Here is a 27919-nt window from a genome sequence, read left to right as displayed (position 1 = left end):
TGCTTGCCATCTAGGGGACAGGGAAGGTGGGGAGAAAATTTTAGAACACAAAATGTTGCAAGAGTAAATGTTGAAAACTATCTTTGCATATATTTTTGAAAATAAAAAGCTATTATTTAAAAAATGGGGCTAAAAATCAAACCAGCCTCAGAGGATTACTGGGAAACTCAGTCAGGCCGTGTGCTTAGGGCACTATGCAAACTTTAAGGTATTACTTGTTTTTCTGATTTTTCAGTCATGTCTGATTCTTTGTAAACCAATTTTGGAGTTTTCTTGGCAAAGATACCAGAGGGTTTGCCATTTCCTCCTCCAGCTCATTTGACAGATGGGCAAATGGAGGCAAACAGGGCGATATGACTTCCCGAGGGTCTCACAGCTAGAGAGTGAATGAGGTGGGATTTGAATCCAGGACTTGCTGACTCCATCCATTATGGCTCCCAACTGCCTTTCGGTGTTATATCGATGGAAGTTATTAATACACTGAGAGACAGGCAGAGAGCAGCACGACGTGATGGAGCCCGTCCTGACTCTGACATATCCTGGCTGTGGGACTCTGGCCAGTTTATCTATCCACCTGGCAGGTATCCCGGGCAACTCTCTAAAAGATAAATGCCCCAGTGGGTACCAGAAGGCATGGAAGCTTCCTCCCTTGGCGTTCCCTGGACCAATGACATCACAGGCTCAATTCCCATCCCTCTGAGACAGGGACAATCGTCCCCTCTCTAGCTCCCAGAGTGGCTGGGAAGAAAGAACTTTGGAGCATCCGGGTACAAATGGGGGTCTCTCTGCTCCGGGAGTTTATACCTCATGATCAGCTTAATCTGCTTTTAGAAGACGACCTCCGCCCTCCTCCCATACAGACCCCCCCCTCCTGCCCGCCTGCTCGTGCACGTACTTGGTGACGTCTGGGGCATTGGCCGGTCGTACGGTTTTCCTCAGAGCCTCGATCCAGTTCCTCCGGATGCCCGAAGTCATGGCGGACAATGTAAAGACAGCTTCCTTCGTCTGCAAGGAGACCCCAGAAACGGTTTAGTCCAAGCCCGGTCCCATCCCCCTGCTGGATGGATCCCAGCTTCCAAGATGTCTCCTCGGGGCTGTTGAAGGAGCTCTGGAATAGGTTGGGGGTCCCATTTCTCTCCTTCTACTTTTGGGGTTCAATACTAAACAAGCAACGAATAGTCAATGAATACTTGTCAAGAGCCTAGTGATGCAATGGCTAGAGTGCCAGACCTGGAGCTCAGAAGATCTGAATTCAAATGCAGCCTCAGACACGGCCTAGTTGCAGGACTCTTGGTGAATCACTTAACCCTCCCTCAGTTTCCCCATCTGTGAAATGAACTGACAAATGAACGACTCTGATATTTCTGCCAAGAAAAGCCCCGTGGGGCCACACAGAGTCGGACGCAACTGGAAAGAGTGAATAACAACAAAACTACACGTTCTGGGACTACAAAGTTTACAATCCAATCCCAGGTAGTGCGGAAAAGCTCAGTGACGGAGGTCACTTTGTTTTCCAGGAGGCCCCGGTCTTCCGAACCTCAGGCCCGGTGCTTTCCCCGCCGAACCCCCTAGCAGTGCGGAACCTGTTCCAAAGCCCCATCCATGCCATTCTCTCCCCTGTCCTGCTACTTCCAACATTTGCCTCTGGTCTCATGGTTCAGAACTTTCTCCTTGCAAAGAACCCTTAGAAACTCTCCCGAGGCTTGGCGCTTGTGGGGAGAGCAGCGGCAGCAGACACCGGAGTCGGGGATCTGGTTACAGGAGGCGACAGCAGCAGGGGGATTGGGGGGATGGAGAGGAGGAGGGGAGGGCTGGGGATCTCTTACACACTCCTCAGTAACAGGGAACCAGCTGGCCCTGGGCTAATGAAAGAGCGAGGAGCCTTGTAATCAGTGAGGTTTCAAAAGTAATCAGGGAGAAAGCCCGAGGGCTAAAGGCAAGGTCCCTTGGCGTCATCCCAAGGAGGTGCTTGGGTTTCCTATGATCATGAAGACTACCTCATCAAGTAGTGAGCTCTCCATCACCAGAAGTATTCAAGCAGAGACTAACTGACATCCCCTTCACAGATTTAGCACTAGAAGGGAATTTATAGCTCGTCTGGGCTAGACTTTATTTAATAGAGGATAAACTGAGGCTCTGAAAGGTTAAGAAACTTGCCCAAGTAGCAAATCTCAGAGGTGAGATTTGAACCCAGGCCCTGGGCCTCCAAAGACAATTTTCCTGACCATAAGGTGTCTCTTCCTGGGTGAAGGTTCCAGGATTTGCTGGGTCTGGGTCCCCTCCCACACTCACGTGGATCTGGAAGCCATAATTGCGTTGGACGGCGAACTCCGTCACATCTGTACAGGAGCGTAAGTCGATCTCTCCGTCCAGTTCATCGGCCTGAGACGGAAGGTGACGCGTCAGGGAATCGGCATGCTCCCTCCCCACCCTGGCCCCCAACCTGTCTGACATGCAGGCCCCGTGCTGGGGGGCAGATAATCCATCAGCCTCCCTCCTAAAAATGCTCACTCTCCCAATTTAGCTCCGAGGTAGCTACAGGGGGGAATCAAACCTTCTTATCCATTTTCCCAGCCTTTTCATAGTTTTTGCTTAAATATATTCTTATTTATAATATACATAATATATAAATATTAAATATATAAAATAAATATTGTATAAATATATTCATAAAATACATGCTTATATTTTAAATAGGAAATTCAATTTAATCATTAATTAAAATTTTATTTATTTATTTAAATTTTTAATAATTAAAGATTAAATACTAAATATGTTTAAATATTCGTTTTCCCTAATAAGAGTCATCTCTTATAACAAAGATTGGAACGAGAGGAAGAAACTGAGTAAAACCAAAGGTCAGTAATTCGATCTGCCATCATGAGTAATGCCCTTCCTATCTGTAGCACCAACCCCCCCTCAGAAAAAGGGGGACTGATTCTTCCTGCCTTTTCAGCGAAAGTTCCAAGAAGACCCCCACCTAAGAGGGGAGCACCCCAGGAGGTGCTCCCAGCCCATCTTCAGCCCCCAATATTACCTCTTCAGCGTTGGAGTCCCGGTAATATTTGAGGCTGGAGTCAGTCAGCACGAACCAATGTTTCTTCCACTGGAGGGAGGGAGAAGCTGGAGGTCAGCAATGGAATGACTTGGGGACGATTGGGTTACTCAATGGCGGATGGGGGGATGCAGCCGCCAGGAAGTCTCTGTGTGGCTGCAGTTGGAGAGTGGGGGGAGAGGCAGGAGGAAGAGGGGGAGCGGATCTGCCCAGGCTCTACCATTGGGGGGGGGGAGGGAAGAGGGAGAGATCGCTAGTAAATTAAGTGCCATGACAAAGGAAGGGATGAGAGAGCATTTATTTAGCACTTCCCAAGAGCCCAGCGTTGTTCTAGGTGCTGAAGAGACAGTGGGCTAATGCCTCAAGTCCGTTTCTCAGACCTCAGAGACTGATCACAAGGGAAAGGTCCTTAGCCAGGGAGGGAAGCCGTGGATTGGTTCGAATCCCCTCGATAGTAAGGGAAAGGAAAAAAAAAAGAAAAGGGGAAGGAAAAAGAGCTGGTCTTTAGGGATCAGAGAGCAAGGTCGCAGGAATGTAGACTGAGAAAGCATTGAGTTTAATTTATAGCAGAGGGAACCATGGAGGAAGAAGTAAGGATTTCCAAATCTTCCACAGGGAACTGGTATGGAAAGAAGCTGGATTAGAGCTTCGAAGTTCTGGTTTCCAATTCTGACTTTGTTGCATTATTGCACAAGCCAGACCTTCCGGTCTCAGTTTACTCATCTATAAGACTAGGGGGTCTGACAGGATAGCTTCTGAGGGCTCCCCCTGCCAGCTCTACCTCTACTCGACTCTCCTAGCCTCAGTAAAATGGGACTGGAGGCAGGTCCCTTCCAGCTCTTGCCTGGATCTACTACCCATCGGTCACTAAGGCCGGCCATTAGCCTCTAGAGGGCAATGGAGGGCCGCAGGGCCGGCTGGCCGAGGAGCCTGGCTAAAGAACTGACCACAGCAGCCAGGTCTGGCTAGCTTTCGGCCACGCCAAGGCCAAGAGTGTCAGAGCTGATGGCAAGGGAGCCTCTTTCCAGGGCTGGGTCACTCACTCTCCAGCCAGGCCAGGACCTCGTGGATTAAGTCCTGGACTAGTGATATGCAGGAAAGGCTGGGAATCCTTCAGGACTGATCTCTCCAGTTTTACAGATAAGGCCCCAGAGGCCCACAGCCAGCAAGGGTCTGGCCCAAGATAAGGAAGAGAGCTTGAAATAGGGACACAGAGCCTCAAGACTTCGGATCCTGCCTGAGCTCTTTCTATCTGAAAGATCCTGGGCAAATCATTGTGCTTCTGAGCCTCAACTTCCCAATATGTCAGAGAAGATAAAGATCTTGTACAACAACAGTGTTTTAAGTTTGCAAATATCAACTCATCTGATCCTCACAATAACCCTGGGATTTTTTTGTTTTTTTATCTTGTTTGTTTGTTTTTAACAATAATTTTATTTTTCAAAATGCATGCAAAGATAGTTTTCAACAATCACCCTGTAAAACCTTTTGTTTCAGATTTTTCTCCCTCCCTTCCCACTTTACCTCTCTCCTAGACAGTAAATAATCCAATATAGCTTAAACATCTCATCCTGTTTTACAGATAGGGAAATTGAGGCAGACCAAGGTGAAGCACTGGAAACTGGATTTGAACTCAGAACATCCTGACACTGGATTATATATAATTAAATTATACACATATAAGTTAACTAAATAATTAAATATATGTATATATATATATAAATTAAATAGATAGGTACATAGGTGTATGTAGTTTATGTAGTATATGTAGTATGTAGTGTATGTAGTTATGTAGTATAACATCTAGCTACAAATGTCAAAGGAAGCATTACATGGAAAATGTGCCCAATTTTCTTCTGATCCCTTTCCTCCATTTCTGCTAAGCTTTTCCTTCTCAGCAGGCCCTCAAAGGGCCTCAATCATGCACCTGTACCCTTAATCATACATTTCTGACTAATTGTTCCAGATATGTAGGTCTTATCTACTCAAGAACAAAGATGGCGGCTCAAGCTTCCTTCCCCTTCCCACATTTCCACATGAAAACACCCGACTCCCAAGGGTGATGGCTATGTAAGGAAGGAAGGGGAGGGGCCCAGGGGATGTTGGATATGAGGAGGGGTTGATGGAGAGCCTGGGGGGACTAGGAAGATGGGGTGTCCTCTTCAGTAACAGGGGAGGGCTTTGGAAGAAATACAATTCTGTTTTGGATGTGATGAGCTGAAGGTAGCCATGTCCATGCGCCATGTCCAAAAGGCAATGTGGGTAACGTGGACTTGGGATGTATCTGTCAAGTATAGAATCACTGACATAAAGATGATAGAGACCACAGGAAGAAAAGAGGGCTGAAGGCGTTCAGGGGAAGAGCGATGAGCAAAGTCCAAGGCTGCAGAGAGATCCAGAAGGATTGAGAAAAAGCTATCGGGTTTGGCCATTAAATCATTGATAATTAGAGAGATTATTTTCACTTGAATGATGAGGTCAGAAGCAAGATTTTGTAGAAGTTTTAGAAACAAATGAGAGAGGGAGTAGCTGGATGGTACAGTGGATAGAGCACCAGTCTTGGGGTTCGGAGGATTTGACTTCAAATTCAGCCTCAGATACATACAAGTTGCGTGACCCCAAGCAAGTCACTTGACCCTAGATTGGCTCCAAAAAAAAAAAAAAAAAAAGATGATAGGAAATGGAGCCACCAGTTGTAGAATGGAATTCTTTTTTTGTTCTTAATTATTTTTTAATTGAGTATTTTCTCCTAATTGCAAGTAAAAACAAATTTAACATTCATTTTTGAAATCAGTTGTAGATTTTTTTCTTTTTGATCTGATTTTTCTTTTTCTTTTTTTAAACAGCTTTTAATTTTTAAGACCTATGCATGGATAATTTTTTAACACTGACCCTTGCAAAACCTTGTGTTACAAAATTCCCTCCCCGCCCTTTTCCCTAGATGGCAAATATCCAACATATGTTAAACATGTAGAATTCTTCTATAGATATTTCCACAATTATCGTGCGGCACAAAAAACAAAACAACAACAACAACAACAAAAAAATCAAAAAGAAAAAAAAAAGAGAAAGAAACAAAATGCAAGCAAACAACAACAAAAATAGTGAAAATGCTATGTTGTGATCCATACTCAGTTCCCACAGTCCTGGCTCTCTCCATCATAAGATCACTGGAATGATCTGATTTTTCTTATTCAGCATGATAATTGTGGAATTATCTATAGAAGAATTGTACGTATTTAACAGATATTGGATTACTTGCTGTCTAAGGGAGAGGACCAGGAGAAAGGGAGGGAGAAAAATATGGAATACAAATTTTTGCAAGGGTGAATGTTGAAAATGATCTTTGTATCTATTTTGAAAAAAACTATTATTTAAAAAAAACCTCGTAAAAATAAATATGTTTATTGATTAGAAGAGAAAAAAATTAGTTGCAGATGGAAATATTAAGCAGTTTAGATGAGAAAAAGAGAGAAATGTAGGTCATTGGCTAGTAAGGATGGTCAGATCAAGTTTTAAGGATGAGAGACACATGGGTATGTTTTTAGGTAGCAGACAGGGATCAGATAGCCAAGAAGAGATCGAAGAGACAATGGGGATGGTAGTGGGAAGGAATGGGAGCGGATGGAAGGCTTGAGCTCAGCAGGACAAGGGCCACATCTACATGGGAGACCAAGATGGAGGGGCTCGTGAGGGAGGGCTGAGACTTGTGAGACAGGAGGCTAGCCGCCATGTTTTTAAGGAGGTCAGAGGCAAGCTTCTCCATTTTGGATCCCAAGGCCCCTTCCAGCTCTGCCTTGTGCTATCTTCTCAGGCTTGAAGTTCCAGGTTCAGAAGTGACAGTCGTGCTTGAGGTGCGTCATGCACTTATGTGCGTATATTTGTGCACACACCCACATCTGGTCCTGGAGTGCATATCTGATGGACTGGGATAGGTTTGCCCTAACTCCACTTTGAAACATTGAATATCCAGACCAAGCTTTGGGGAGGTGATTGCTCAACATTGAGTGTAGCAGGCCTGGAAAAACACACCAAATGGGCTAGAAATCAGACCCCTTTCATCTCCCCTGATCCCAGACCTTGGGGATTATGAGATCTAACTCCCTCTTTTTCTCTTTTCTGAGAGAAGTGAGACCCAGTGGAAGGGACCGCCAAGATCACATTTGAACCCAGAGCTTTCGACTTAACAATCTAGGCTTGTTTTCGCTCTGGCTCCCTCTTCTCTGGACAAGTGCTGGGGGTTCTAGAATCCTAAGGCCAGAGCAGTACATGGTGGTAATGAAAGCCTTCCAGGGCACTGGGCCAAGCGAGGGGAAATAGGGTCAGGGCAGAGCCATGGGGAAAGGTACGGGGAGGATAAATAAAGTGAGGAGTCACAGAGCAAGCATCCTTTTGGCCCTGGCCTAGGGGCAAGCAGAATCACAGAGAGCAGAAGGTTGCTCCCAGAACAACCCTCTCTAATGTCATGGAACAGGCAAGAGGTCACCACCCTTTCATTTCACAGATGGGAAACTGAGGCTGGAGAAGGGACTTTCCCTAAATCCAAAGGATCCTAGATCTTGAGTCGGAAGGTAAGTAAGAAATCATGTATTTTTCTGATTTTACAAAGGGAGGAGACTGAGAGTCAGTGTAGAGGATTCACTTAAAGTCATCAACCAAGTAAGGGATCCAGTTTATGGGACTCACTTAAAATCATCCACCAAGTAAGAGATCCAATTTAGAGGACTTGCTTAAAGCCATCCACCAAGAAAGAGATCCAGTTTATGGGACTCACTTAAAGCCATCAACTAGTTAAGAGATCCAGTTTATGGGACTCACTTAAAATCATCCACCAAGTAAGAGATCCAGTTTATGGCTCATTTAAAGTCATCAACTAGTTAAGAGATCCAATTTATGGGACTCACTTAAAATTATGCACCAAGAAAAAGATCCAGTTTATGGGACTCACTTAAAATCATGCACCAAGAAAAAGATCCAGTTTATGGGCTTCACTTAAAATCATCCACTAAGTAAGAGATCCAGTTTATGGCTCATTTAAAGTCATCAACTAATTAAGAGATCCAATTTATGGGACTCACTTAAAATCATGCACCAAGAAAGAGATCCAGTTTATGGGACTCACTTAAAGCCATTCAGCAAGTAAGTAACCAAGGTAAGATTTGAATTCAGGTCTCCTGACTAATGAAAAATCGGAGAAGAAAAGCTAAGATGACAAAGCGTGTCAAGTCCTCTTCCTGCCCTAGAAAGCTCAGGGTTCCATCTCCCCCAGTCAAGTTGGTTGGCTTTTTTTCTGAAGGGGAAAACCAGGGCACAGCAGAGAAGGGGAAGTGGCTAGTTCAAGGCGTATAACTGAACTCTCATGATTAAGCGGACAGAAAGAACTGGAGGTGGGGTGACTTCCCCTGTGCCACTAACTGGCTGGCTGGCCTTGGGCATTGAGGAATTCCCCCTCCCCGGGCCTCAGTTTCCCCATCTGTAAAAATAAGGTGCTGAGAGTAGTGGCCCTGTGAGTTCTCTCAGTCTGGGATTTTATGTTAACCAGTCAGCAGGAGAGGCCAATCAAACGTGTGTTCTCTTGGGGAATGGAAAGGGGAATGGGGCTAGGAGAAATAAGTAAGAGATGGAGGCGAGAGAGAGCCGAGGTATGGGAACGTATTCACCATCTGGGCAAAAATCCGGAAGATTTATCCCCAAAGGTCCCGGAGGAGAACATAGTCCACGGAGCCCGTTCCTGTCTCCGGGCCCACTCCCCCGTCTTTCCATTTGTCAATGCCCTAGTCCCATGCTTGGCCCGTCTCTCTCATTCCCTTCTAAAGCTCAGCCCCCATTCCAGGACTTCGAGTGGGAAGGTGGGCCCTCTGGGGCAGCAGGAGCGGGGCACTGCACCCACACCGAGAGACAGCCGAGACTATTTCTCGAAGCCTCCCGGTGGGTCTGGCCGGCTGCCAGTGCCTTTGATATGTAATGGATCCCTTAAACCTGACCCGCCATTGTCCCGGGCTCAGGGAGCCCCCCGCTCCCGCCTCGGCCTCTTGGCGAGGTGAGCCAAGGCCAGCGGGGGACGCGGCTCCCCGAGAACCGTTCAGGAGGGAGCGTCTAGTAGGGGCGCTGTGAGGGAGTGCTGGGGGAGCAGCTGGATCATTGCAGTGCAGAGTGATTGATTTCTTTTGTAATCTTGCATAATCTCGATTTTAGAAACACGATTCCAAGCAGACCGCCAGAGAGCTCCAAGACAAATTTCTGCCCCACTCCAAAGGAAGCACTCGTGATCTAGTCCAATCTCTCATTTTACATATGGGGAAACTGAGGCCCCAGGCAGTGGGGGTAGGGCCTTGCCCCGGAGCCTCGGCTGGCAAACGGAGAGCTGAGCTGAGACATCATGCTGGATCTCCCGACACAAATCCCATTAAACCACATGGCAGGAAACTCGGCAGATTCCCCGGGGAAGCCGGGGAGGGACTAGAATCGTGGCTGCTATTTATCTCGTGAGCATTTCGATCATTCCATCCCCAGCCAGCCCCAAGCATCTGGAGAAGTGAGGATCTGGCAGAGAAAGCATTCCGGGCTCCGGCTGCCCACAACGTTCTCCCCCTACCTGCAATGTTTCTTTACAGACTCTACCCGAGGAAAAATCATCTGTGTAGGTAAAAGTACTTTACATGTGTGATCACTAGAATCCTACATCTAGAAGTGGGATTTAGCTTAACTTCCCCTCATTCTACAGGTGGGGAAACTGAGACACAGAGCATGCTGGGAGGAATCTCAGAGGCCATCTAGCCCAACCCCCTCATTCTACAGGTGGGGAAACTGAGGCACAGAGCATGCTGGGAGGGACCTCAGAGGCCATCTAGCCTAATCCCCTCATTCTGCAGCTGGGGAAACTAAGGCACAGAGAGAGTCGGGGATTTCGGAAACCATCTATCTCAATCCCCTCATTTTACAGAAATAGGGAAACTGAGGTCCAAGGAAGTCAAATAACATGGCTCAGATCACACACCTAGATTTAGAACTGGAAGAGACCCAAGAGTTCAGCTCCAACACTGCATAGAAGAGACAACTGGGAGCCTGGTGAAGTGACTTATCCAAGATCACACAGAGGCAGGTACGCTAGCTGACTCTCAACTCCATGCTCTTTCCGCCAACAGAAGAAGGAGGAAGAGAGTGATCGTTTGCTTTGAGAAGAAGGGACACGGAGACCCCCGTCCTGAATCTTTGGAACCCCACTCAGCGCAGTACGATCTCTTACCTCTCCCGGTTCATCCAGAATGGACATCCATCCCTTCTTAAAGTTGAGAAGATCGGGCTGGGGAGAAGGAGACAGGAGAGAAGCGTTAGAAGGGGCAGGAACTGACCGGCGTGCCCACCTCCGAACGGACAATGGGTGAGAGACACAGGTGTAGAAGGAGATGCCCATCTCTGGGCAGGGTCAACGTGGACATCTGTTTTGCTCGTCTGTGTCTGAAACAGGGATTTTGTTTGGTTTTGGAGGGGAGAGTTGAAGGTAGGTGAGAGGGAAAATAAATGCTTGTTATATTTGTTAATATTTTTATTTAATTAATAATTAATGTAATATATTTGTTAAATTTGTTTAAAAAATGGGTGGAGCCTGGGAAGGAGAGGGGAGCTAGGGAGCTGTGCCAGTTAGCTCTTAACCACCCACAATCCCAGGCCTGGCCCTGATGGCTCACCCAACCCACGATTCAGAGGGAAACTGGTTTTTATTCCAGGCCTTACTGACTGTGAGCCCCAGAGCCTGAGTCTTCCTCGATGCTTCTGAAGAGGGAAGGGACCGTGATTGGTTCCTGGGATGAGAGTATTTTGCGGGCTTCCAAATGCCCCTTCTCGGCTTCCCTCTTAATTCCCATCCCAGTTGAAGGCGGTGCTTCTCCTTTGTCGAGCAAGATTAGAATTCCCCTGACCGAGCTAGAAGGGAACTAGCTTAGGGATCATCTAGTGCAACCCATTTTACAGATCAAGAGACTGACACACCCCACAGCGTCGAAATCACACAGGTAATGAGTAACAGAATCAGAATTTGAACTCGGTCCCTTCACTCCACACCTACCGCTCTTTCTCCCACATGCCCCAGTCCCGCCACCCCGCCTCTGGCTGAGGGGTTCACCAGGACAGCAGGACGAGGGGATGCTCCCCTGCCTCCTGCCCTCCCCGGGTCTCGGAGCTGTCCCTGGGGGACAGGAGCCAGCTGTCTGAGACGGAAGCCGGGGAAGTGGAAGGGGGCCAGGGGAAGAGCTCGCGTGACCCCAATCCCTCAGCCAGCCCTGAAGCTGGGGGCAGCTGGGTGTGAGAACCGTACCTGGCTGCTGCTGCCCGGGGCCAGCCCTGCCCGATGGCTGGGGGCTCCTACCTGCCACATCTTCTGACAGGTGGGAGGGCTGCTGGGAGGGCTTCAGCGGGCCTCTGGGCTCCCCACACGAGGGGATGCTGGGCTCGGAACCCCGCTCAGCATGGCCCCGCTGCCTCCTCCCCCAGCCCAGGGAAGCTCTCCAGGTGGGTCCCGCCGCCGAGTGCTACCCAAGCCTGGGGCAGGGGAGCCAGCTCTGCCGGCGGCCCACTGGCTGCTAGAGGAGAAGAGCTCCAGGACGGGCGCCAGGTCCGGGGGAGGGCGGGCCACCTGTTGCCATGGCCCCGAGCCCAGCCTATCGGGGCCCAGCATCGCCGGCCTGGGCCAAGGTGTCCAATTGCACGCAGGCTGGCTGGCCAGACCTCCCGAGGCAGCTGGAAATCTGAGCTGCCTGACCTGCTCTCCCACTCCTGCCTCTTTCCCAGAGGCCATCGCTCTGCCTTAGGCCGAGGAAGCGGTCAACAAGAGGCCCCTGACCACATCCCGGGGTCCCGACTCCTCCTTGCAGGGCTTCCTCCCAGCATGGCCCTGGAAGGCCAGGGCCGAGGAACAAGACAAGCCAGCAACGCCATTCCCGGGATCATTACTGCAGAGACAGGGCAGGCAAGGCAGGCAGGTTCTCACTTCTACAGAGAGGGAGACTGAGGCGCAGTCCAAAACCAGTGCTCTTTCCTACATCACGCCAATGCTTCTGGGGGAAGCCAAGGAGTCCCATCCCGGACAGCCTCCCCTGCATTCTCAGCGGAATCACAAGGACAGACCCACTCCATCCTCGGAGATCGGGGCTTCTGCGCTCTCACTGACAGAACCGTGGCCCCCAGACCCAGCGCTGCACCCACCTGAGAACCAGCCTCTGGTTACATAGGCCTGGGGTTTCAGTGGCTGGGGGAGAAGTGAGAGCCGTGGAGAATAGATTTTTATGAATTGAAAAAAATAGAGAACTAGCTCCATCTCATTCTTTTAGAGCTGCAATGAACTCGAAAACCATCCAGTTCCATCTTACAATTAGGGAAACTGAGTCAGGGAGTGCCGTGATTGCTCAAAGTCACTCAGTGGTCAATGTCAGCAGAGAGATCTGAACTGTGGTCAGCTCAGTCAAGTATACCCACATGGGGCACTCAGAGACATTTGAGGGGGTGGGCGCGGTTGGGCTCATTCAATCCCCATGGACCACATCTAGTATCTACTGCCCTTTCCGGAGCCAGGACGGGACCACATTGTGCTCCAGACAAGGCATCCCCTTACTCTGGTCTTTTATATACACAGAACATCGTATTTATTACAAAGATTTTGTTTTTCCCAATTGGGGGGGCCAAGAAACATAAAATAGATTGTTGCCGATTGACAAAATGTGACTTAATTTTTAAAAAATGTCAGACATAAAAAGGAAAACAGGGGCCATTTAGTCTCTTCTTCCAAGTATGGATCCTGGCTCCAACAGCCCATTCATTCATTCATTTACAAGCAAATGTTAATACCAGGCCCTAGCCTGACCCTGCCTTCAGGAGGCTTATACACACCCCTGTACAGTGCTCAGCTACTGTTATAATACGGGTCATAATCTGGGATCAAATCCGCCAGTCATCAAGGAACTCCTAATCTCATCCTGGTGGTCCTTGGTGCTGAATGAAGATGGAAGCAGTTTAACGAGTTGCCCATCATTCCCTACAGGACAGATTCAAATGCTCCCCAGTCCTAGACCAGAAGCCTTTGTGCTTGGAGGGCTTTCTCAGCTGTATCTTGTATCCCTGAGCTAAAAAGGGCCCTAAAGTTCATCTCATCCATTCCCCTGCCTTCAAGCAGGGTCACAGTTAAATCATCCAGTAGCAGGGGCTGTCCAGCCTATTTTTGAAAACCACCATCAGAAGAGACACTGCTGCCTCTGTCCGTGACCTGTTACATGCCAGAAGATCACAGACTTGCGCTCAAAGACACCTGAGAAGTCACGTAGTCTACCCCTCTCATGTTACAACCAGGGAAACCGAGGCCCAGAGAGGTAACCCAACTTGCTTGGGATCACACAGTCAGTAAATATCAGAGCCAGGACCCTCAACTGGTACAACCTTCTGGAGCACATGGCTACAAGTGTTGGTGGCCGTAGGGAAACGAATGGGGATATAAATAAACATGTAGGAATTAAATAAGTAAGATTTTAAAAAATGGGACTCTATCAAAATGTCAAAAGGTCCCACTTTGCATCCTGGTGGAACTTACAACCTAAGCAAAAGTCTCTCATATCTACCCTGGATCTGGCTCGATTCTGCCCTCCCTTTGGGTCCCGGAGCGGGTTCGATGTCCCGGCTCTTCCTTCCCCCAGGAAGCTCATCCTACGGACGGCAAACCCAGATTCAAATATTCGCCCTCCTCTGCTTCCACCCTTCCTTTCCTCACCCCGGCCGTTCCACACCAGGCTAGCAGATTTTGCATGAATCAATCCCTTGTCTCCATTGTCTTATTTATTTATTTCTGACTGCTGCCCACCCTAGGGGCTGCCCCTCCCTGCTCGCAGCAAGAGAGAGAGCCCAGTCCTAGTCACCACTCAGCAGAAGTGGGAAAACCGTGAAATCTGCTGACTGATGCTCACGCCCCAGAATGCCAGTCTGGCCTGATCCCTCCCATCTAATGAGAAAGCCCTCAGTCACCTCTCCTGCCAGGCTGCTGGTTTCCCCTACCCGGCCCCCTCCTCCTCCTCCCTGCAAGGATTTAGAGATGGAAAGGCCCCCTTTACAGACAAGACAGCCAAGACCGGAGGTGGGACAGGGAATGGTCACTGTCTCCAGTGGAAATCTCGGTCCTTCCCCGACAAGAGCCTCCGTTCCAGGCTGCTTGCGACAGTCTTGATAGAAAGGGGAAATGTGACCTACCATCCTGGGGCCGGAACATACCACAAGTCACTCCTGCTTTCTCAGCTGTGGTGCAGTGTGGGTGTCCGGTATCCCTGGGCTAAAAAGGGCCCCAAAAGTTCATCTCCTCCACTCCCCTGCCTTCAGGCAGGGCTACAGTTCAATCAGCCAAAGGCAGAGGCTGTCCAGACTATTTTTAAAAAAAACACTGTCAGAAGAGAAACTGCTGTCCCTGTCCATGATCTGTTAGCTGTCAGAAGATCAGACGGTGCTCAAAGACACCTGGGAAGTCACAGTCTACCCATCTCATTTTACAAACCAGGGAAACCAAAGCTCAGAGAAGTAACCCGACTTGCTTGGGTTCATGTGCTCCACTCCCCTGCCTTCAGGCAGGGCTACAGTTCAATCAGCCAAAGGCAGAGGCTGTCCAGACTATTTTTAAAAAAAAAAAACACTGTCAGAAGATCAGACTTGGTGCTCAAAGACACCTGGGAAGTCACAGTCTACCCCTCTCCTTTTACAAACCAGGGAAACCAAAGCTCAGAGAAGTAACCCGACTTGCTTGGGTTCATCTGCTCCACTCCCCTGTCTTCAGGCAGGGCTACAGTTCAATCAGCCAAAGGCAAAGGCTGTCCAGACTATTTTTTAAAAAACACTGTCAGGAGAGAAACTGCTGTCCCTGTCCATGATCTGTTAGCTGTCAGAAGATCAGACTTGGTGCTCAAAGACACCTGGGAAGTCACAGTCCACCCCTCTCGTTTTACAAACCAGGGAAACCGAGGTCCAGGGAGGTAACTCAAGTTGCTTGAGATCACACAGAGCCAGGATCTGAACCCTTTGATACACCATGCTGTGTCTCGAGCCCCCCAGCAAAAATGGAGAAAAGTCCCCCGTTTTCTTCTCTGGGGGGCTTCTTTCTCTCCCTGACTGGTTTCAAACATTGCCATGGTTTTTCCTCCTCTTTTTCCTTCCCACCAGGGAGAGGATGCCTAAGGGGGCAGGGGCGGGGAGGGACCTGATACCAGACCCAGAACAGGTGGAGGAAGGGGAAGCCCTCCAGCTCTGGCCTCCCTCCCAAAGCCAAAGCCAGCTTCCCTGGCCTCCTCAGGACCGTGCGTCCCTCAGCATCTACTCAGGTTACAGCATCTTCCCCTTGTCTGGCTGCGTGCTGGGAGCAGATTGAGCAGCTCGGGGAGGGAGGCTGAGAAGGGATGATGGTAAAATGACTCGCTCAGGGTCACATAGCCAGTCGATGACTACAGAAGGAGATTCAGATCTGGGTTTTCCGCCACGGCTCCATTTTTTGGTGGCCAGATCTAAACTGTTAAAAAGCTTTTGCTGCCATCTAGCCCAGCTTGGCTTCCGAGACTCTTCCTCTCTTGCTCTGGGTCCTGCCCTACAGGGCAGCCCTTCTGCTACCACGGAGCAGGATCCCAGACAGAAAGGGCCCTCAGAAGGTCACCTAGCCCATTTCCCTCATTTCTCCGAGGCAGAAGTGACGGGATTTGCCCGGGGTCACAAGAGGAGTGACAGAAGAATTTGAACCCAGACCTCTCACTATTCCATGCTCTCTCCAGCTTAGGAAGGAGAAAAAATCTCATCAGAAAAGTGGGAATTCTAGGCAAGGGAGGGACCTTTCCCAGAAGAGGGAAGAGGTCAGAGATAATTGGATTTGGACTAGGAAGGTCCTTTTGCTTTACAGATAAGGAAACTGAGGCACAGAGGATGACCACTCGTGCTGAGGTGTCCCAGGCTATAATAAGGATAGAGCCAGGATTCAGATCCAGCACTCTGTCCCCTCAACCACGCCTCCAGAACTTCCAGTCCCATGTCTTCAGCTGAGGATTCGGGATTCAGATCCCGCTTCCCAGGTCCTCGATCCCGGCCGGACCCCGAGCTGGCAGGGGCCGCAGAAGGCTACCAGCTGTGAGTGGGTCAGAGATCTGATGGCCGTCCCTCTGAGCAAGATCCACTAAATAACAACGTCAGCTAACATGTGGATAATGTACTGGGTGCCTGGCACTGTGCTAAGTGCTTTACAAATATCTCAACTGAGCCTACATCAACTCTGAGGGGTAGCTGCCGTGTGATCCCCATTTTACAAAGAAGGAAACTGAGGCAGGGGTAAGTGACTTGCCCAGGGCCATCCAGCTGCTAAGAGTCTGAAGCTGGTTTGAACTTACAGGTTCCCCTACTCCCAGGAGCAGTAAGAAGAGCTGAGGGTCAGGTCAGTCGAGCTCTCTGCCGGAAAGAACCAGACAGGGCTCTAAGGGCAGGCTGGGAAGGGAAAGGGCCGGCACCTCGGCAGCCCATTCTCCACCTGCCCCCTGCCCTGCCTCATCTGGGAAGGCTGACTCACTGGTCTCTGTCATCCCTCCCAGCTCCGCTCTGTTAGATGGCCAGGGAAGGGGCGTCTCCGGGCCAACAGGAAGGCCCCAGAGGCTGCAGGATGTGAGGAGGCCAGGAGGAAACGGAGGCCGGCAGCCCAGGGTCATCATCACCCCGCCGGGTGTGCCGCCCAGTCTGGCTCCGCTTCCAGCGGGGCTCCGGCGAGCTCCCTGGCAGGCGGCCTGGCCCCTTCCCGGGGGACTGAGGGGTGCGCACGGGGGGAAGCCGGGAGAAAACCAACCGCGGCCCCTCGCACCTCCCAGAACTCCCTCCAACCTCTCCCCTGCTCGGGTCACCCTCTCCGGGCCGAGAGGAAGGAAGCTGGGGGGAGGGGGTGGCGGCCGGTTTCCCCATCACTGAGAAGGGCACGCTTGCCATTCGGGGGCAGCGTCCGACAGCACGGCCAGCGCGGGGCTCGCCGCCTCCCCCTCCTGCGGGAGTCCAGGAGACAGGCGGGGAGCCGGCCCAGGGCTACCCCCGCCCATGTCACCCCGGCTGACCCCCACGCAGACCTCGGCTCCGGCTGTTAAACTCGCTTGCCCCCTCGCGCAGCCTCGGCTCTGGGGTCAGCTCCCTCCCCTCCCCGGCCTCAGTCTCCCAGTCCGTAAATGGAGACGCGAGCCCAGCGGGTCCTTTCCAGCTCGGAGCCCTCACCCCGCCGCGGGGAGACGCTCGGAGGCGCCACGGGGAAGAGATCGCGGGGAAAGGCTGGCTTCGGGGGGACCACGCCCAGCACCCCAGGAGCAAGTTCCACCGCGGGCTGGGCCCGTTTCCCGGCCGGGGCTGACAGCCCACGGGAGGGATCGCGCCCGTGCAGGACAGTGCGGAGCCTCGCGCCCGGGCTCGGGGCAGACGGGGAGCCGGGGGGCCTCCGGCGGGGCCGGCTTCCCTCCGCATTTCGCCCCTGCCCCCCTCTTCCCCAAGACAGACGGCGCACACTCGGCCCCGGTCCACCCCCTTCGCGTCCCGGGACCGGAGGGAAGCGGGGCGGGCTGGGGATAGTCAGGAAGTGCCGGATTGGGGGGTTGCATGAGGCCGGGGAAAGGGGAAGGGGCGCTCACCGTCATCATGCAGCCGGACGGCCCCCGGGGCCCCAGGCGGGGCAGCCCGGCCTGGGCCGAAGAAGAGCCGGGGGTCGCAGGGGCGGATCGCGGGCTCGCTCGCTCCGGAGCCCCGGTCAGTTGCCCGGGGCCAGCATCCCCGCCCGCCCGCGTCTCTTCGGCTCTCCCTTTTCCAAGGCTCGGCCGCAGCCTCTGCCAGCCGCCCAGAAAACTTTTTTTCTTTTCTTTTCTCTCTCTCTCTTTTTTTTTTTTTTTTTTTTTTTCAAACTTCCTGGGAGGATCCCGCCGGACCAATGGGCCGGGGGCGGTCCAAGCAGGCAGCGGCCAAGGCGGGCGAAGCGGCCAATGGGAGCCCCCGGGTACGGGGAGCCCGCGAGGGGGGAGGACAGGGGCCCCAGAAGGGGAGGGTGGAGGGGAGGCGGCCAGCCAATGGGGACGCGGAGGGGCGGGGTTTTCGGGGGCGGGGGGCCGGAGACCAGCTGGGGCGAGGGCGGGGCCCCGGGCTGAGTAAGGCCGGAAGGCGGCCACAGGTGACTCCCATCCCCGGGATTGCCCGGGGCCCCCGAAAGGTCGGGGAGGGTGCGAGCCGTGCGTGCGCGCGCCCAGGGGTGGTGGGGCAGGGGGAGTGGAGGGGGAGGGTGGGTGAGAGTCCGGGCGGGGGTGGGCGTGGCGTGAGCTAATCCCAAACCTGCCGATTTCTACCTGCGTGACTTTGAGCAGCCCCTTTAACCTCCCGGGTCTCAGAGCCAGAAGGCCCCTCCCTGGGGACGCTCCCGGTTCTAAACTCGAGTTTAAGCGCTTTCCTCCAGGTATAAAGACTATAGCTTCAGAAAGGGGCTGACCTGCTTTAATACAGGGATCTTCCTCCCCATAACAGTGACCCCCTCCTTCCCTCCTTCCCCCACCCCCCGGGGCCTAGCACCCCATCTGATCACAGATCTGGGGCTGGACGCTCCCCTCCCCCATTCATCTTTACAGACAGGGACACTGAGGTCCAGATCCGGGAACTTGCTCAAGGTCACACACGTAAAAGCTGGGAGACAAACCTAGTTTCCACACCCCCCCCCCCCCGCCCCCCCCGGCCAAGTATGCTTATTTATGACCTGCCCAGAGCTTCCCAGGCTTGGGTTTTTGTTATTATTTTTCCCCCTTCCATCCCAATGTCCCCACCCAGTGCCTTCCTTCCACTCTGAAAATGCTTTTTTTTTTTTTTTTTTTTAAATTTGAATTTAACTGAAACTCAGCGTTTCCCCTCACCCTCAAGTACTTTTGGCTTCCCGTAGTAAGCTTTCTCCTCCCTTCCCCCTTTATCCCACTCTAAAGAAGCCAAGTTAGCTAAAAGACTTCAGAATCATTCCATCTCCAATCTGGGACCCTCAGGCCATCTGGTCTAACCCCTCCCCGAAGAAGGAATCCTCTCCATGGAAACTCTGGCAGATTGTCACCCAGCTTTGACTTGAATACTTTGGGCGATGGGGACCTCAGTACTCTAATGAGCTTTTCATTGAGAACTGTCTCACTGTCAAAGGCTCTCCCCAAATACAAAGAAAATCTATCTTTGACTCTTGCAGCCGCTGGTTCTATAGAAAGCCCCAGATCTCTATAACACAAATATTGCTTCTACAGATACTTTTCAATATTTGAAATAGATATCTTATCTTCTCCAGGCTGAATAGTCCCAGCTCTTTCAATTATTCTCCAATCACTGCGGTTTCTAGACTCTTTATCACCCTGACCATCGCCCTCTGGCTCATTTAACAACATCCTCCCCAAAGTGTGTTGCTCCCAACTGATCATAACACTCCAGGGAAGACTCGAACACTCTATACCTTTCCATTTCTGCAATGCTCTAAGCCAGTGGTCCTCAAACTTTTGTTCTCAATGTCTTTATCCTATTAAAAAGGATTGAGGATCTGTCCAAAGAGTTTTTGTTTATGTGGTTTATAGTTATAGATACTGATCACATTAAAAAGAAAAACTAATTATGAATTTGTAGACTCTCTGAAAGGATTTCAGAGATTCCCAGAATGCTCTGGACCAAACTTTGAGAACCACTGCTCTCTAAGTTAACCGCTCTCTCTCTGGGCCTCAGTTTCTCATCTATGAAATGAGGATGTTGGACTAGATGACCTTTAAAGGTTTTAGGTTTGGTGACACTTCCCCTTCTAAATATTACTGGTGTTTGTTTTTTTTTTTTAATCTCCCTCATTCTGAATATGACGTGTCTTTTAATAGATTCTAAGTTTCTCTTAATTCTGACTCATGGAATCAAATGCAAGGGGAATTAGAGATTCTAATGCAGGGAGGCACATTTGACCACATGATTATGGCTCTATAGAAGGAATGGATTAATTAAAGACAGGATAATGTAGCACTTGGTAATTTAAGGGAATATACTGATGAGGAAATCCAGGAATTGGAAAGAGGAAACATGGCGGCAGAATACGTTTGTATAAAGAACAGAGGGATCAAGTGAAAGTGACATTGTCATGAGAATATGCTACAAACCACCTGGGCAGAAGAAAGAGCTAAATGAAGAGTTCTGAAAAACATAAAGAGATGACAAGCCAAGTGTACACAGTAATATAGATGTAACTGGGGATTTCAAGCATTCTCCCTGATAAAAATCAAGCCACCTAATGCATTCTTGCTTCCCTTAATTATAACTTTACCCTTCAATGTAATCAGATGAGGAAATCCGGGGATTAGAGGAAACATGACAGAATACATTTGTATAAAGAACAGAGGGATCAAGTGAAAGTGACATCGTCATGAGAATATGCTACAAACCACCTGGGCAGAAGAAGAAATAGATGAAGAGTTCAGAAAAACATGAAGAGATGACACAGTAAGACAAATGTAACTGGGGACTTTAAGGATTTAAGTGTAGCTTTCTCCCTGATAAAAATCAAGCCACCTAATAAATTCTTGCCTCCCTTAATTATAACTTTATCCTTCGATATACTCAGGTGAGGAAATCCGGGAATTAGAGGAAACATGGAAGAATACATTTGTATAAAGAACAGAAGGATCAAGTGAAAGTGACATTGTCATGAGAATATGCTACAAACCACCTGGGCAGAAGAAGAAATAGATGAAGAGTTCAGAAAAACATAAAGAGATGACACAGTAATACAAATGTAACTGGGGACTTTAAAGATTTAAGTGTCCCTGATAAAATCAAGCCACCTAATAAATTCTTGCCTCCCTTAATTATAACTTTATCCCCATATACTTAGGTGAGGAAATCTGGGAATTAGAGGAAACATGGCAGAATACATTTGTATAAAGAACAAAGGGATTAAGTGAAAGTGACATTGTCGTGAGAATATGCTACAAACCACCTGGGCAGAAGAAAGAAATAGTTGAAGAGTTCAGAAAAACATAAAGAGATGAGAAGCCAAGTGTACACGGTAATACAGATGTAATTGGGGACTTCAAGCATTTAAGTATAGCTTTCTTCCTGGTAAAAAGCAAACCATCTAATAAATTCTTGCCTTCCCTTAATTATAATTTTATCCTTCAAAAGGTGAGGGGAAATTGAAAGGTAGGCCATGAGAAGAACTGGATGGCAAAGTAAAAACAATGGAAACCTTAGCAAGGAGCGAGCACTCCCGTCATAGAATGTGTGATGGAAGACAGGAAGTTGGGTATAGTTTGACAGATGCCCTAGATCTGGGATGGCTGACTTCAAAGAAAGGACATGTAGAGTTCCAGACTTCTGTAGAGGAAGTTATCCCCAAAAGGATGGAAAGCTCTCAAGATTGAGATCCTAAATATACACAAAAAAAACTATTCTGACAAGGAAGAAGGAGATCCGTCCAAAGAGGCAGATGTGGATGCGCAGGATACTCTCTGATGAACTATTATGTAAAAAGACATCAAGAAAATGTAAGCAAGGGAGGGTAATGGTGAGTGGATAGAAAGATATGACATGGACCTGGAAGAATAACACCTGCAGTGCAAAGCTCAAAAGGACCTGAACTTGGCAAGAGGATCTAATGGTAAACATGGATGATGGAAAGAAGATAGAACTCCCTGAATCCTATTTTGTTTCTGTTTTAGAAGAATAGATTTGGAGCTAGAAAGAGCCTCGGGTTATTTAGTCTAATATATATGAGAAACCGAGACCCAGAAAAGTGGTGTGATTTGCCCAAGATCATACAAATCATAGGTACAGAGTTAGAATTTAACCCAAGTCAAAAGTCAGTCCTTTGGTCCAGTGGATGAAGCACTAGCCCTGAAGTCAGGATGATCTGAGTTCAAATCTGACCTCAGACACTTAGCAGTTGCTAGCTGTGTGACCCTGGGCAAGTCATTTAACCCCAGTTGCCTCAGGAGGGTAAAAAAACTCAGTCCTTTTCACGATAACCTGATACCTCTCTAGGAAGGACAGATGAAAAATGGCCCAGGGGGAGTTGAAACCCCAAATAAGGAAGAAGACAATAAGAAGGCTGAGTTGCCCTGGATGCATTTTTAGTTCTGTGACCCAGATGACCCCTATCTCAGGGTTGGGATAGCATCGCATAATGGGCTGCTCACTTGAGTCTGGAGACTCAATAGTTGCTCAACTATTCTGAGGAATCTTAAATCTTGTTTTGTCAAAGCAAAATTTGTTATTTTTAAGTTGTTTGTTTGTTCTTTTTTTTTTTTTTTTAAGAAAGAAAAACAAAAAAATCTCCTCCAGAATAGCAGAGGGATCACAGAACTAGACAATAAATGGCCTGGTTTTCGAGGCGAAAGAATGGCGTCTGCGTGGTGCAGGCTAATGAACTTGACCTTGATTTCCCCAGAACTCTGGGACATGTTATTAAAGAGATGGTTTTAAATGGCAGACTGTGTTATTAAGGTCTGTGGATACCTAGAAAAGGGGATGGCTATGGGTCAGGGTCGGCGGGGCCCCATCAACAGCAGGTCAATCCAGACCAACCTCATTTACTTTTAATAATAGGGATACTAGCCGGGTAGACCAGAGGAACGGGACAGACGGCAGATACCATTTGTCAGGATCTCCCCTGTCATCTTTATGGGCAAAATAAATAGATGTGGTCAAGGAGATACAGTTAGGCAGATTCAGAACGGGCTCAGTGCCTGGGATGGTGGTTAGTGTTGGGTCACCGGAGGAGAGTCTCTACCGGGGTGTCCATGGGAGCCATCTTTAACTCTATATTCTTGTTGTTGCTCCGTCAGGTGCCTCTCTTAAGGCATCCCCTGTTCTAAGCCCCCCCCAGCTCTGACATCCCCTGTTCTAAGCTCCCTCCCAGCTCAGACACGCCCTGTTCTAAGCTCCCTCCCAGTTCTGACATCCCCTGTTCTAAGCCTCCCTCCCAGCCCTGACATCCCCTTGTTCTAAGCCCCCTCCCAGCTCTGACATCCCCTGTTCTAAGCCCCCTCCCAGCCCTGACATCCCCTGTTCTAAGCCCCCTCCCGGCCCCGTTTGGGGTTTTCTTAGCAGAGTGGTCTGCCATTTTTTTTTTTCTGCCAACAGATTAAGTGACTTGAGCAGGATCATACAGCTAATCGACACCTGGGGACGGATTCGAATTCGGAAAGTCTTCCTGAGTCCACTGAGCCACTGGGGGCTCCCTCAATCCTGTGCTGTTTGGCAATTTGATCTGACATGTCTGTTACATGTATGGGTGACGGAGAACTGGGAGAGAGAAGAAGGGGAAAAATGGAAGGGCCAAGATGTTGAAATGAGACCAATAAAGTGAAATTTAAGAGAAACGTCAGGGTCTTCGAGTGGGTTCAGAGAAGCAGTTATATGATAGCAAGGCAGAGGAGGTGTAGCTATAGATGGACTACATCTATGAAAAAGATCCCGAGGTCTGAGTAGACTGTCAACTCCGTGTGAGAATGACAGGGAAGGAAAAAGCGCAAGTTCACTTTAGGCTGCACTGAGAGCAAGGCATCCATGAGTAAGGAGGTAGGGATCTGGCTCCACACTGCCCTGGGTCACTAGTAGGTACTGCATTTTAAGAAGGGTAACAACAGACTGCGGAGCACTGGACCTGAGTTCGAATTCAGCTTCAGACACCGACTAGCTTCTTGACCCCCTTCCACCCCTCCCCACACCCCCTTAGGTCAGGTAAGCTCTGAGGAAGCCAAGTGGGTTTTGGTTTCTGACGCCTCTGAGATTTGTGGGCTAATTTCCTTCCTGCCTGGCCCAGAGCTAAGCGTGAATTAGTCTGCTGGAAATCCTAGATTTCTTTTGGAGAACTTGGGGAGAGGAACCATGGGGCAGAAGTGGGAGGTCAGGAGGGCATAAGCCTAGAACCCAAGGCTCCCTAAAACTCATCTAGCCCAACCCCTTCATCTTAAAGAAAGGGAAACTGAGGCCCAGGGAAGGGACTTGCCCTGTCCAGGGCTGTAAGTGTGCACGCTCCCCCTTGGCGGAAGGCCTGTCCGGGCCTGCAGTAACACTCTGGTCTGGGCCCTCTCCGGGACCCTGGACCTCTCACGCTTATCTTGGCAGGTGTGTATAAGAATGAGGTTTACAAGGTGCCTGCTGAGGGTGAGCCGGGAAGGAGCTGATGGGAGAACGTTAGCAAGGGAGCTGACCAGGAGGGGCAACCGGGAGGGGACAGGGTTCAAGTCATGTGTGCCCCAAAGCCCACCCTCAGGGTGGCAAGAGACGCGTACCTGTGTGTGTACGCACATGTAGGACTGCCTGAAGATCAGAGATTTAGGGGTGAAGAGTGCTTTGGTGAATGTCAGAGCTGGGAGGGGGCTTAGAACAGGGGATGTCAGGGCTGGGAGGGGGCTTAGAACAGGGTGTGTCTGAGCTGGGAGGGAGGCTTAGAACAGGGGATGTCAGAGCTGGGAGGGAGCTTAGAACAGGGAATGTCAGAGCAGGGAGGGAGCTTAAAACAGGGGATGTCAGGGTTGGGAGGGAGCTTAGAACAGGGGATGTCAGGGCTGGGAGGGAGCTTAGAACAGGGGGTGTCAGAGGTGGGAGGGAGCTCAGAACAAGGAGTATTAGAAACTTAGAACAGGGAGGGTCAAGGCTGAGAGGGACATTAAAAACCATAATTCAACTTGTTCCTTTTAAAGGTGAGAAAGCTGAGGCCGGTGGAGGGGAAATGATGGCCTTGGGCTCTAAGACATATCGGAGGCTGGGACAATTAAAGAGCAGCTCTGCCTCCCAAAGGTGCTTCAGAAAATTCTGACACAAATAAGGAAGTGGGCACCCTTAACTCTCCTACACCCTCTGATGATGTTAGGGAAGAACCTTAGACTTAAGAAGCCTTGGAATTAATGGAACTGGCTTCCCCTCGGGCCTGCTCTTTGGGGACCTTTGAGGCCCTTTCCAGTTCCTGGAAGGGAAGATTCCTGGATCTCCAAGGGCTGTTCCAGCCGGCTGCTAAGCCAAGATTCTCCGGATAAGGTAACACTCTAGGCCCTGCAGCATCCTTTCCCTTGATGTAGTTTCCCCGTGACCTTTTTTGGGAGCCATCCTCGGGCCATGGGGCCATTCGCCGCCGATGGATCTGTGTCCTAGCCGACCTGGACGATGGACTTTCCCAACTTGGAGAGCCCTTGAGAGTCCAGTCTAATCCAGACCTGTCTGCAAGGTCCCACCCGGATGACCTTAGTCTGTAAAATGAGGGTTTGGGCAACAAGTCCTCCGAAGCCAGGATCCCAAGTCACCTAACCTCCCTGTGCCTCAGTTTCCTCCTCTGTAAAATTCGGAGGTTGGACCAGCTGACCTCCAAAATCCTTTCTAGATCTGATTCTATCATCTCCCATTTCACAGATGATTTCCCAGATGAGGAAATAAAGGGCCACAAAGGAGGAGGCGAGATTGCTCAAGTTTATACGGCTAACAATTGCTCAAGCCAGGGCTAGAAAGTAGGCCTTTTCTTTCTTGGTTCAGGGTTATTTCTTCTTAGGTCAAGAAACCGACTCTAAATAGTCTGGCCTACAGACCCCCAGGTCTCAGTTTCCCCAGGTGTAAATGGGGAGAGGGTGAACGCTGTGACCTCTCCATACCCTTCTCGCACTAATATCCCGTGACGCTTAAGAAGGCACCCGCCCTGTTTATCCTGTTAGCTAACTTGATGGGGCACATTCCTGGAGGGAGCTCAAAAAACTCTGAGACCCCGAGACCTGGATTCAAATCCCGTCTCGACTGTCGGGACCATTTTATGGGACCTGTTTCCCACATCTGCCAAACGAGGGGCCTCCTCATTTGTGGTGATCCGCCCCTTCCATCCCTCCATCTTGCACTACCCAGCCTCCGTCACCCCAGCACTGCTGTTCCAGGTGATTAGACACTCTTCCCTGCTGAGGTTTTTATGTCATGTTCTCCCCGCAAACATATTTGCCCATTAATGACCTTTGCCATCTTATCCAAAAGGTTGGGGAAGGCTGGGAGTGGGGGGCTTTAAATCCAGGGCAAGGGACACGCTGTTCTGTCATCCCCCGAGATATAACTGTCCGGGCTGGACCCCACGAGGCCGAACATCTGCTCCAAGGCTAGCCTGCCCCAGGAAACGGGCCCATTTCAGTTTTTCTTTCCCCTCCTTTTTTAATGAGAAGAAAACAAAACTCTCCGCAAAGCCAGCCCGTCCCTCCCCTCCCTCAAGGACGCTCCAGACGTCCATTTTGAGTGTTTACAGCCTTCCCTGAGCAGGAGCGATTACGTAAGGCCAGATGTTTATAGAATTGGCCCAGGCCCAGGTTGCAGTCTGCCCCCTCCCCACCCCCACCCCATCAGCTGTGTCTTCTCTGCCCTTCCCTCCGTCGAGATCCCCTCACTTTGGCCTTCCTTGGCTGGAAAGCGGGGGTGAGGAGGTCAGCTGGGTGGGGCACCCCACCCCACGGCTCTCCTTCCCTCCCTTCTCCCCCCTCGATTCCCCTACCTGGGAGGCCGGGGAGGAAGGAGGGGAGTAACCCTGACTTTTTTTTCTGGCCTTAGGGAAAGCCTCCTAACTGGCTGTGCAGAATCTCAGGAGTGGAAGTGTAAAAGAGGTTCACACGTCACTGATCCGGGCCAGGAAAATAGACCCATTCGAGTCACACGTGGGGGGTAAACAGAGGCAGGATTGAATCCAGACTCAACGGCCAGGGAGCATTAGTTTGGGGACTGAAAGGGTCTCGGAAGTCAGCCAGCCCAACCCTCTGTTTTTACAGATCAGGAAACTGAGGCTCAGAACTTCAGTGACTCCCCGCCGCGCCACACTGATCGGGGACAGGAATCGGGGCCTCTGACTGCGGTTCTAGGTGCGGCTATCCGGTCCGGCCCGTGGCCGAATGGAACCTTATTCTCAAGGCCAAAGGCCCAGACGCCCCACTTCCGGCTCCCCTTTGCTCCCTGTTAAAGCTCGGATAGTTAGGGTCTGGACGTCCATCCCTGGTCCGTCCCCTCCCATCCCCACAAGGCCAGAGGCCAGCCTACCCTTCGCCACTTGAGAACCCCCAGGGAAATCAGGAACGGGTTGAACAGCGTGGGCTGGTCTCCGGGCATGCGCCATGAAGTCACCAGTCGGCCCTTGGAGGGGCTCACAGCCTTTCCCTTCGCTTGGACGTTGTCTGCCTGTCAAACAGGGTCAAGTTGGTCCAAAGGTAGCTGCCCTCTTAGTCTCCACTCTGGGAGGGGGGCAGGGTCTGCCCTCGGCAAAAAACTGGGGAGTAAGGGAAGTTTTCTTTGCCGGGTCCTTTCCCTGGCCCTTGGAGGCTCCCCAAAACACTTGGGACCCTCAGGAACTTCCTCTTTTGGTCCCTTTGACCTGTTGACCTGTTGAAAACTCGTTCAAACACAGGTACTTGCTAGAAGTCATTTCCACTATAGTTTAAATGACTGAGGAGAGAGAATTGACCTTGAAGGCCAGAAGATCAAGATTCAAGTTCTGACTGATGACCGTTGTCTGCGTCACCCGGGGCCATTTCTCAGTTCCCTAGACTCTAGGCCTCTGACTTAAAGAGAGAGTGGCAATTTGCAGTGGTAGGAGTTCCCTCACTTGGGCTTTCCTTTTAATTGATGAAGTCCTAAATCTAATCCTTCTCTCTATAAATGGCGGGAGACCATATTGTGTGGGGGCTAAGGCTTAATTAAGCCAAATGCCTGAAGCTTGATTTTGGGGAGGGGAGAAGAACCACTGAAATGATCCCATGCAGCCTTTATCATTCCCATTTTATCCAGACTCAACAGCCAAGGAGCATTAGTTTGGGGACTGAAAGGGGTCTTGGAAGCCAGCTAGCCTAACCT

General features: G+C 50.2%; 1 protein-coding gene across 1 annotated transcript in view; it reads right to left on the bottom strand.

Moving 5' to 3' along the window:
- The window catches only part of TRIOBP (TRIO and F-actin binding protein), a 74674-nt gene that overhangs the window by 18551 nt on the left and 28204 nt on the right, over positions 1-27919 (bottom strand). The window contains exons 10-14 of the mRNA XM_051961898.1: positions 27110-27247; positions 10302-10358; positions 3038-3106; positions 2293-2382; positions 896-1005 (exon numbers count right to left, since the gene is read on the bottom strand). Coding sequence (XP_051817858.1) covers positions 896-1005; positions 2293-2382; positions 3038-3106; positions 10302-10358; positions 27110-27247 — 464 coding nt within the window. The remainder of the gene's footprint in view (positions 1-895; positions 1006-2292; positions 2383-3037; positions 3107-10301; positions 10359-27109; positions 27248-27919) is intronic.

The sequence above is a fragment of the Antechinus flavipes genome, chromosome 5, assembly GCF_016432865.1.
Source record: "Antechinus flavipes isolate AdamAnt ecotype Samford, QLD, Australia chromosome 5, AdamAnt_v2, whole genome shotgun sequence".
In the NCBI taxonomy this organism is placed as follows: domain Eukaryota; kingdom Metazoa; phylum Chordata; class Mammalia; order Dasyuromorphia; family Dasyuridae; genus Antechinus; species Antechinus flavipes.
Note: the sequence above shows the minus strand (reverse complement) of the source record. Positions and strands in the feature narration are given on the sequence as shown.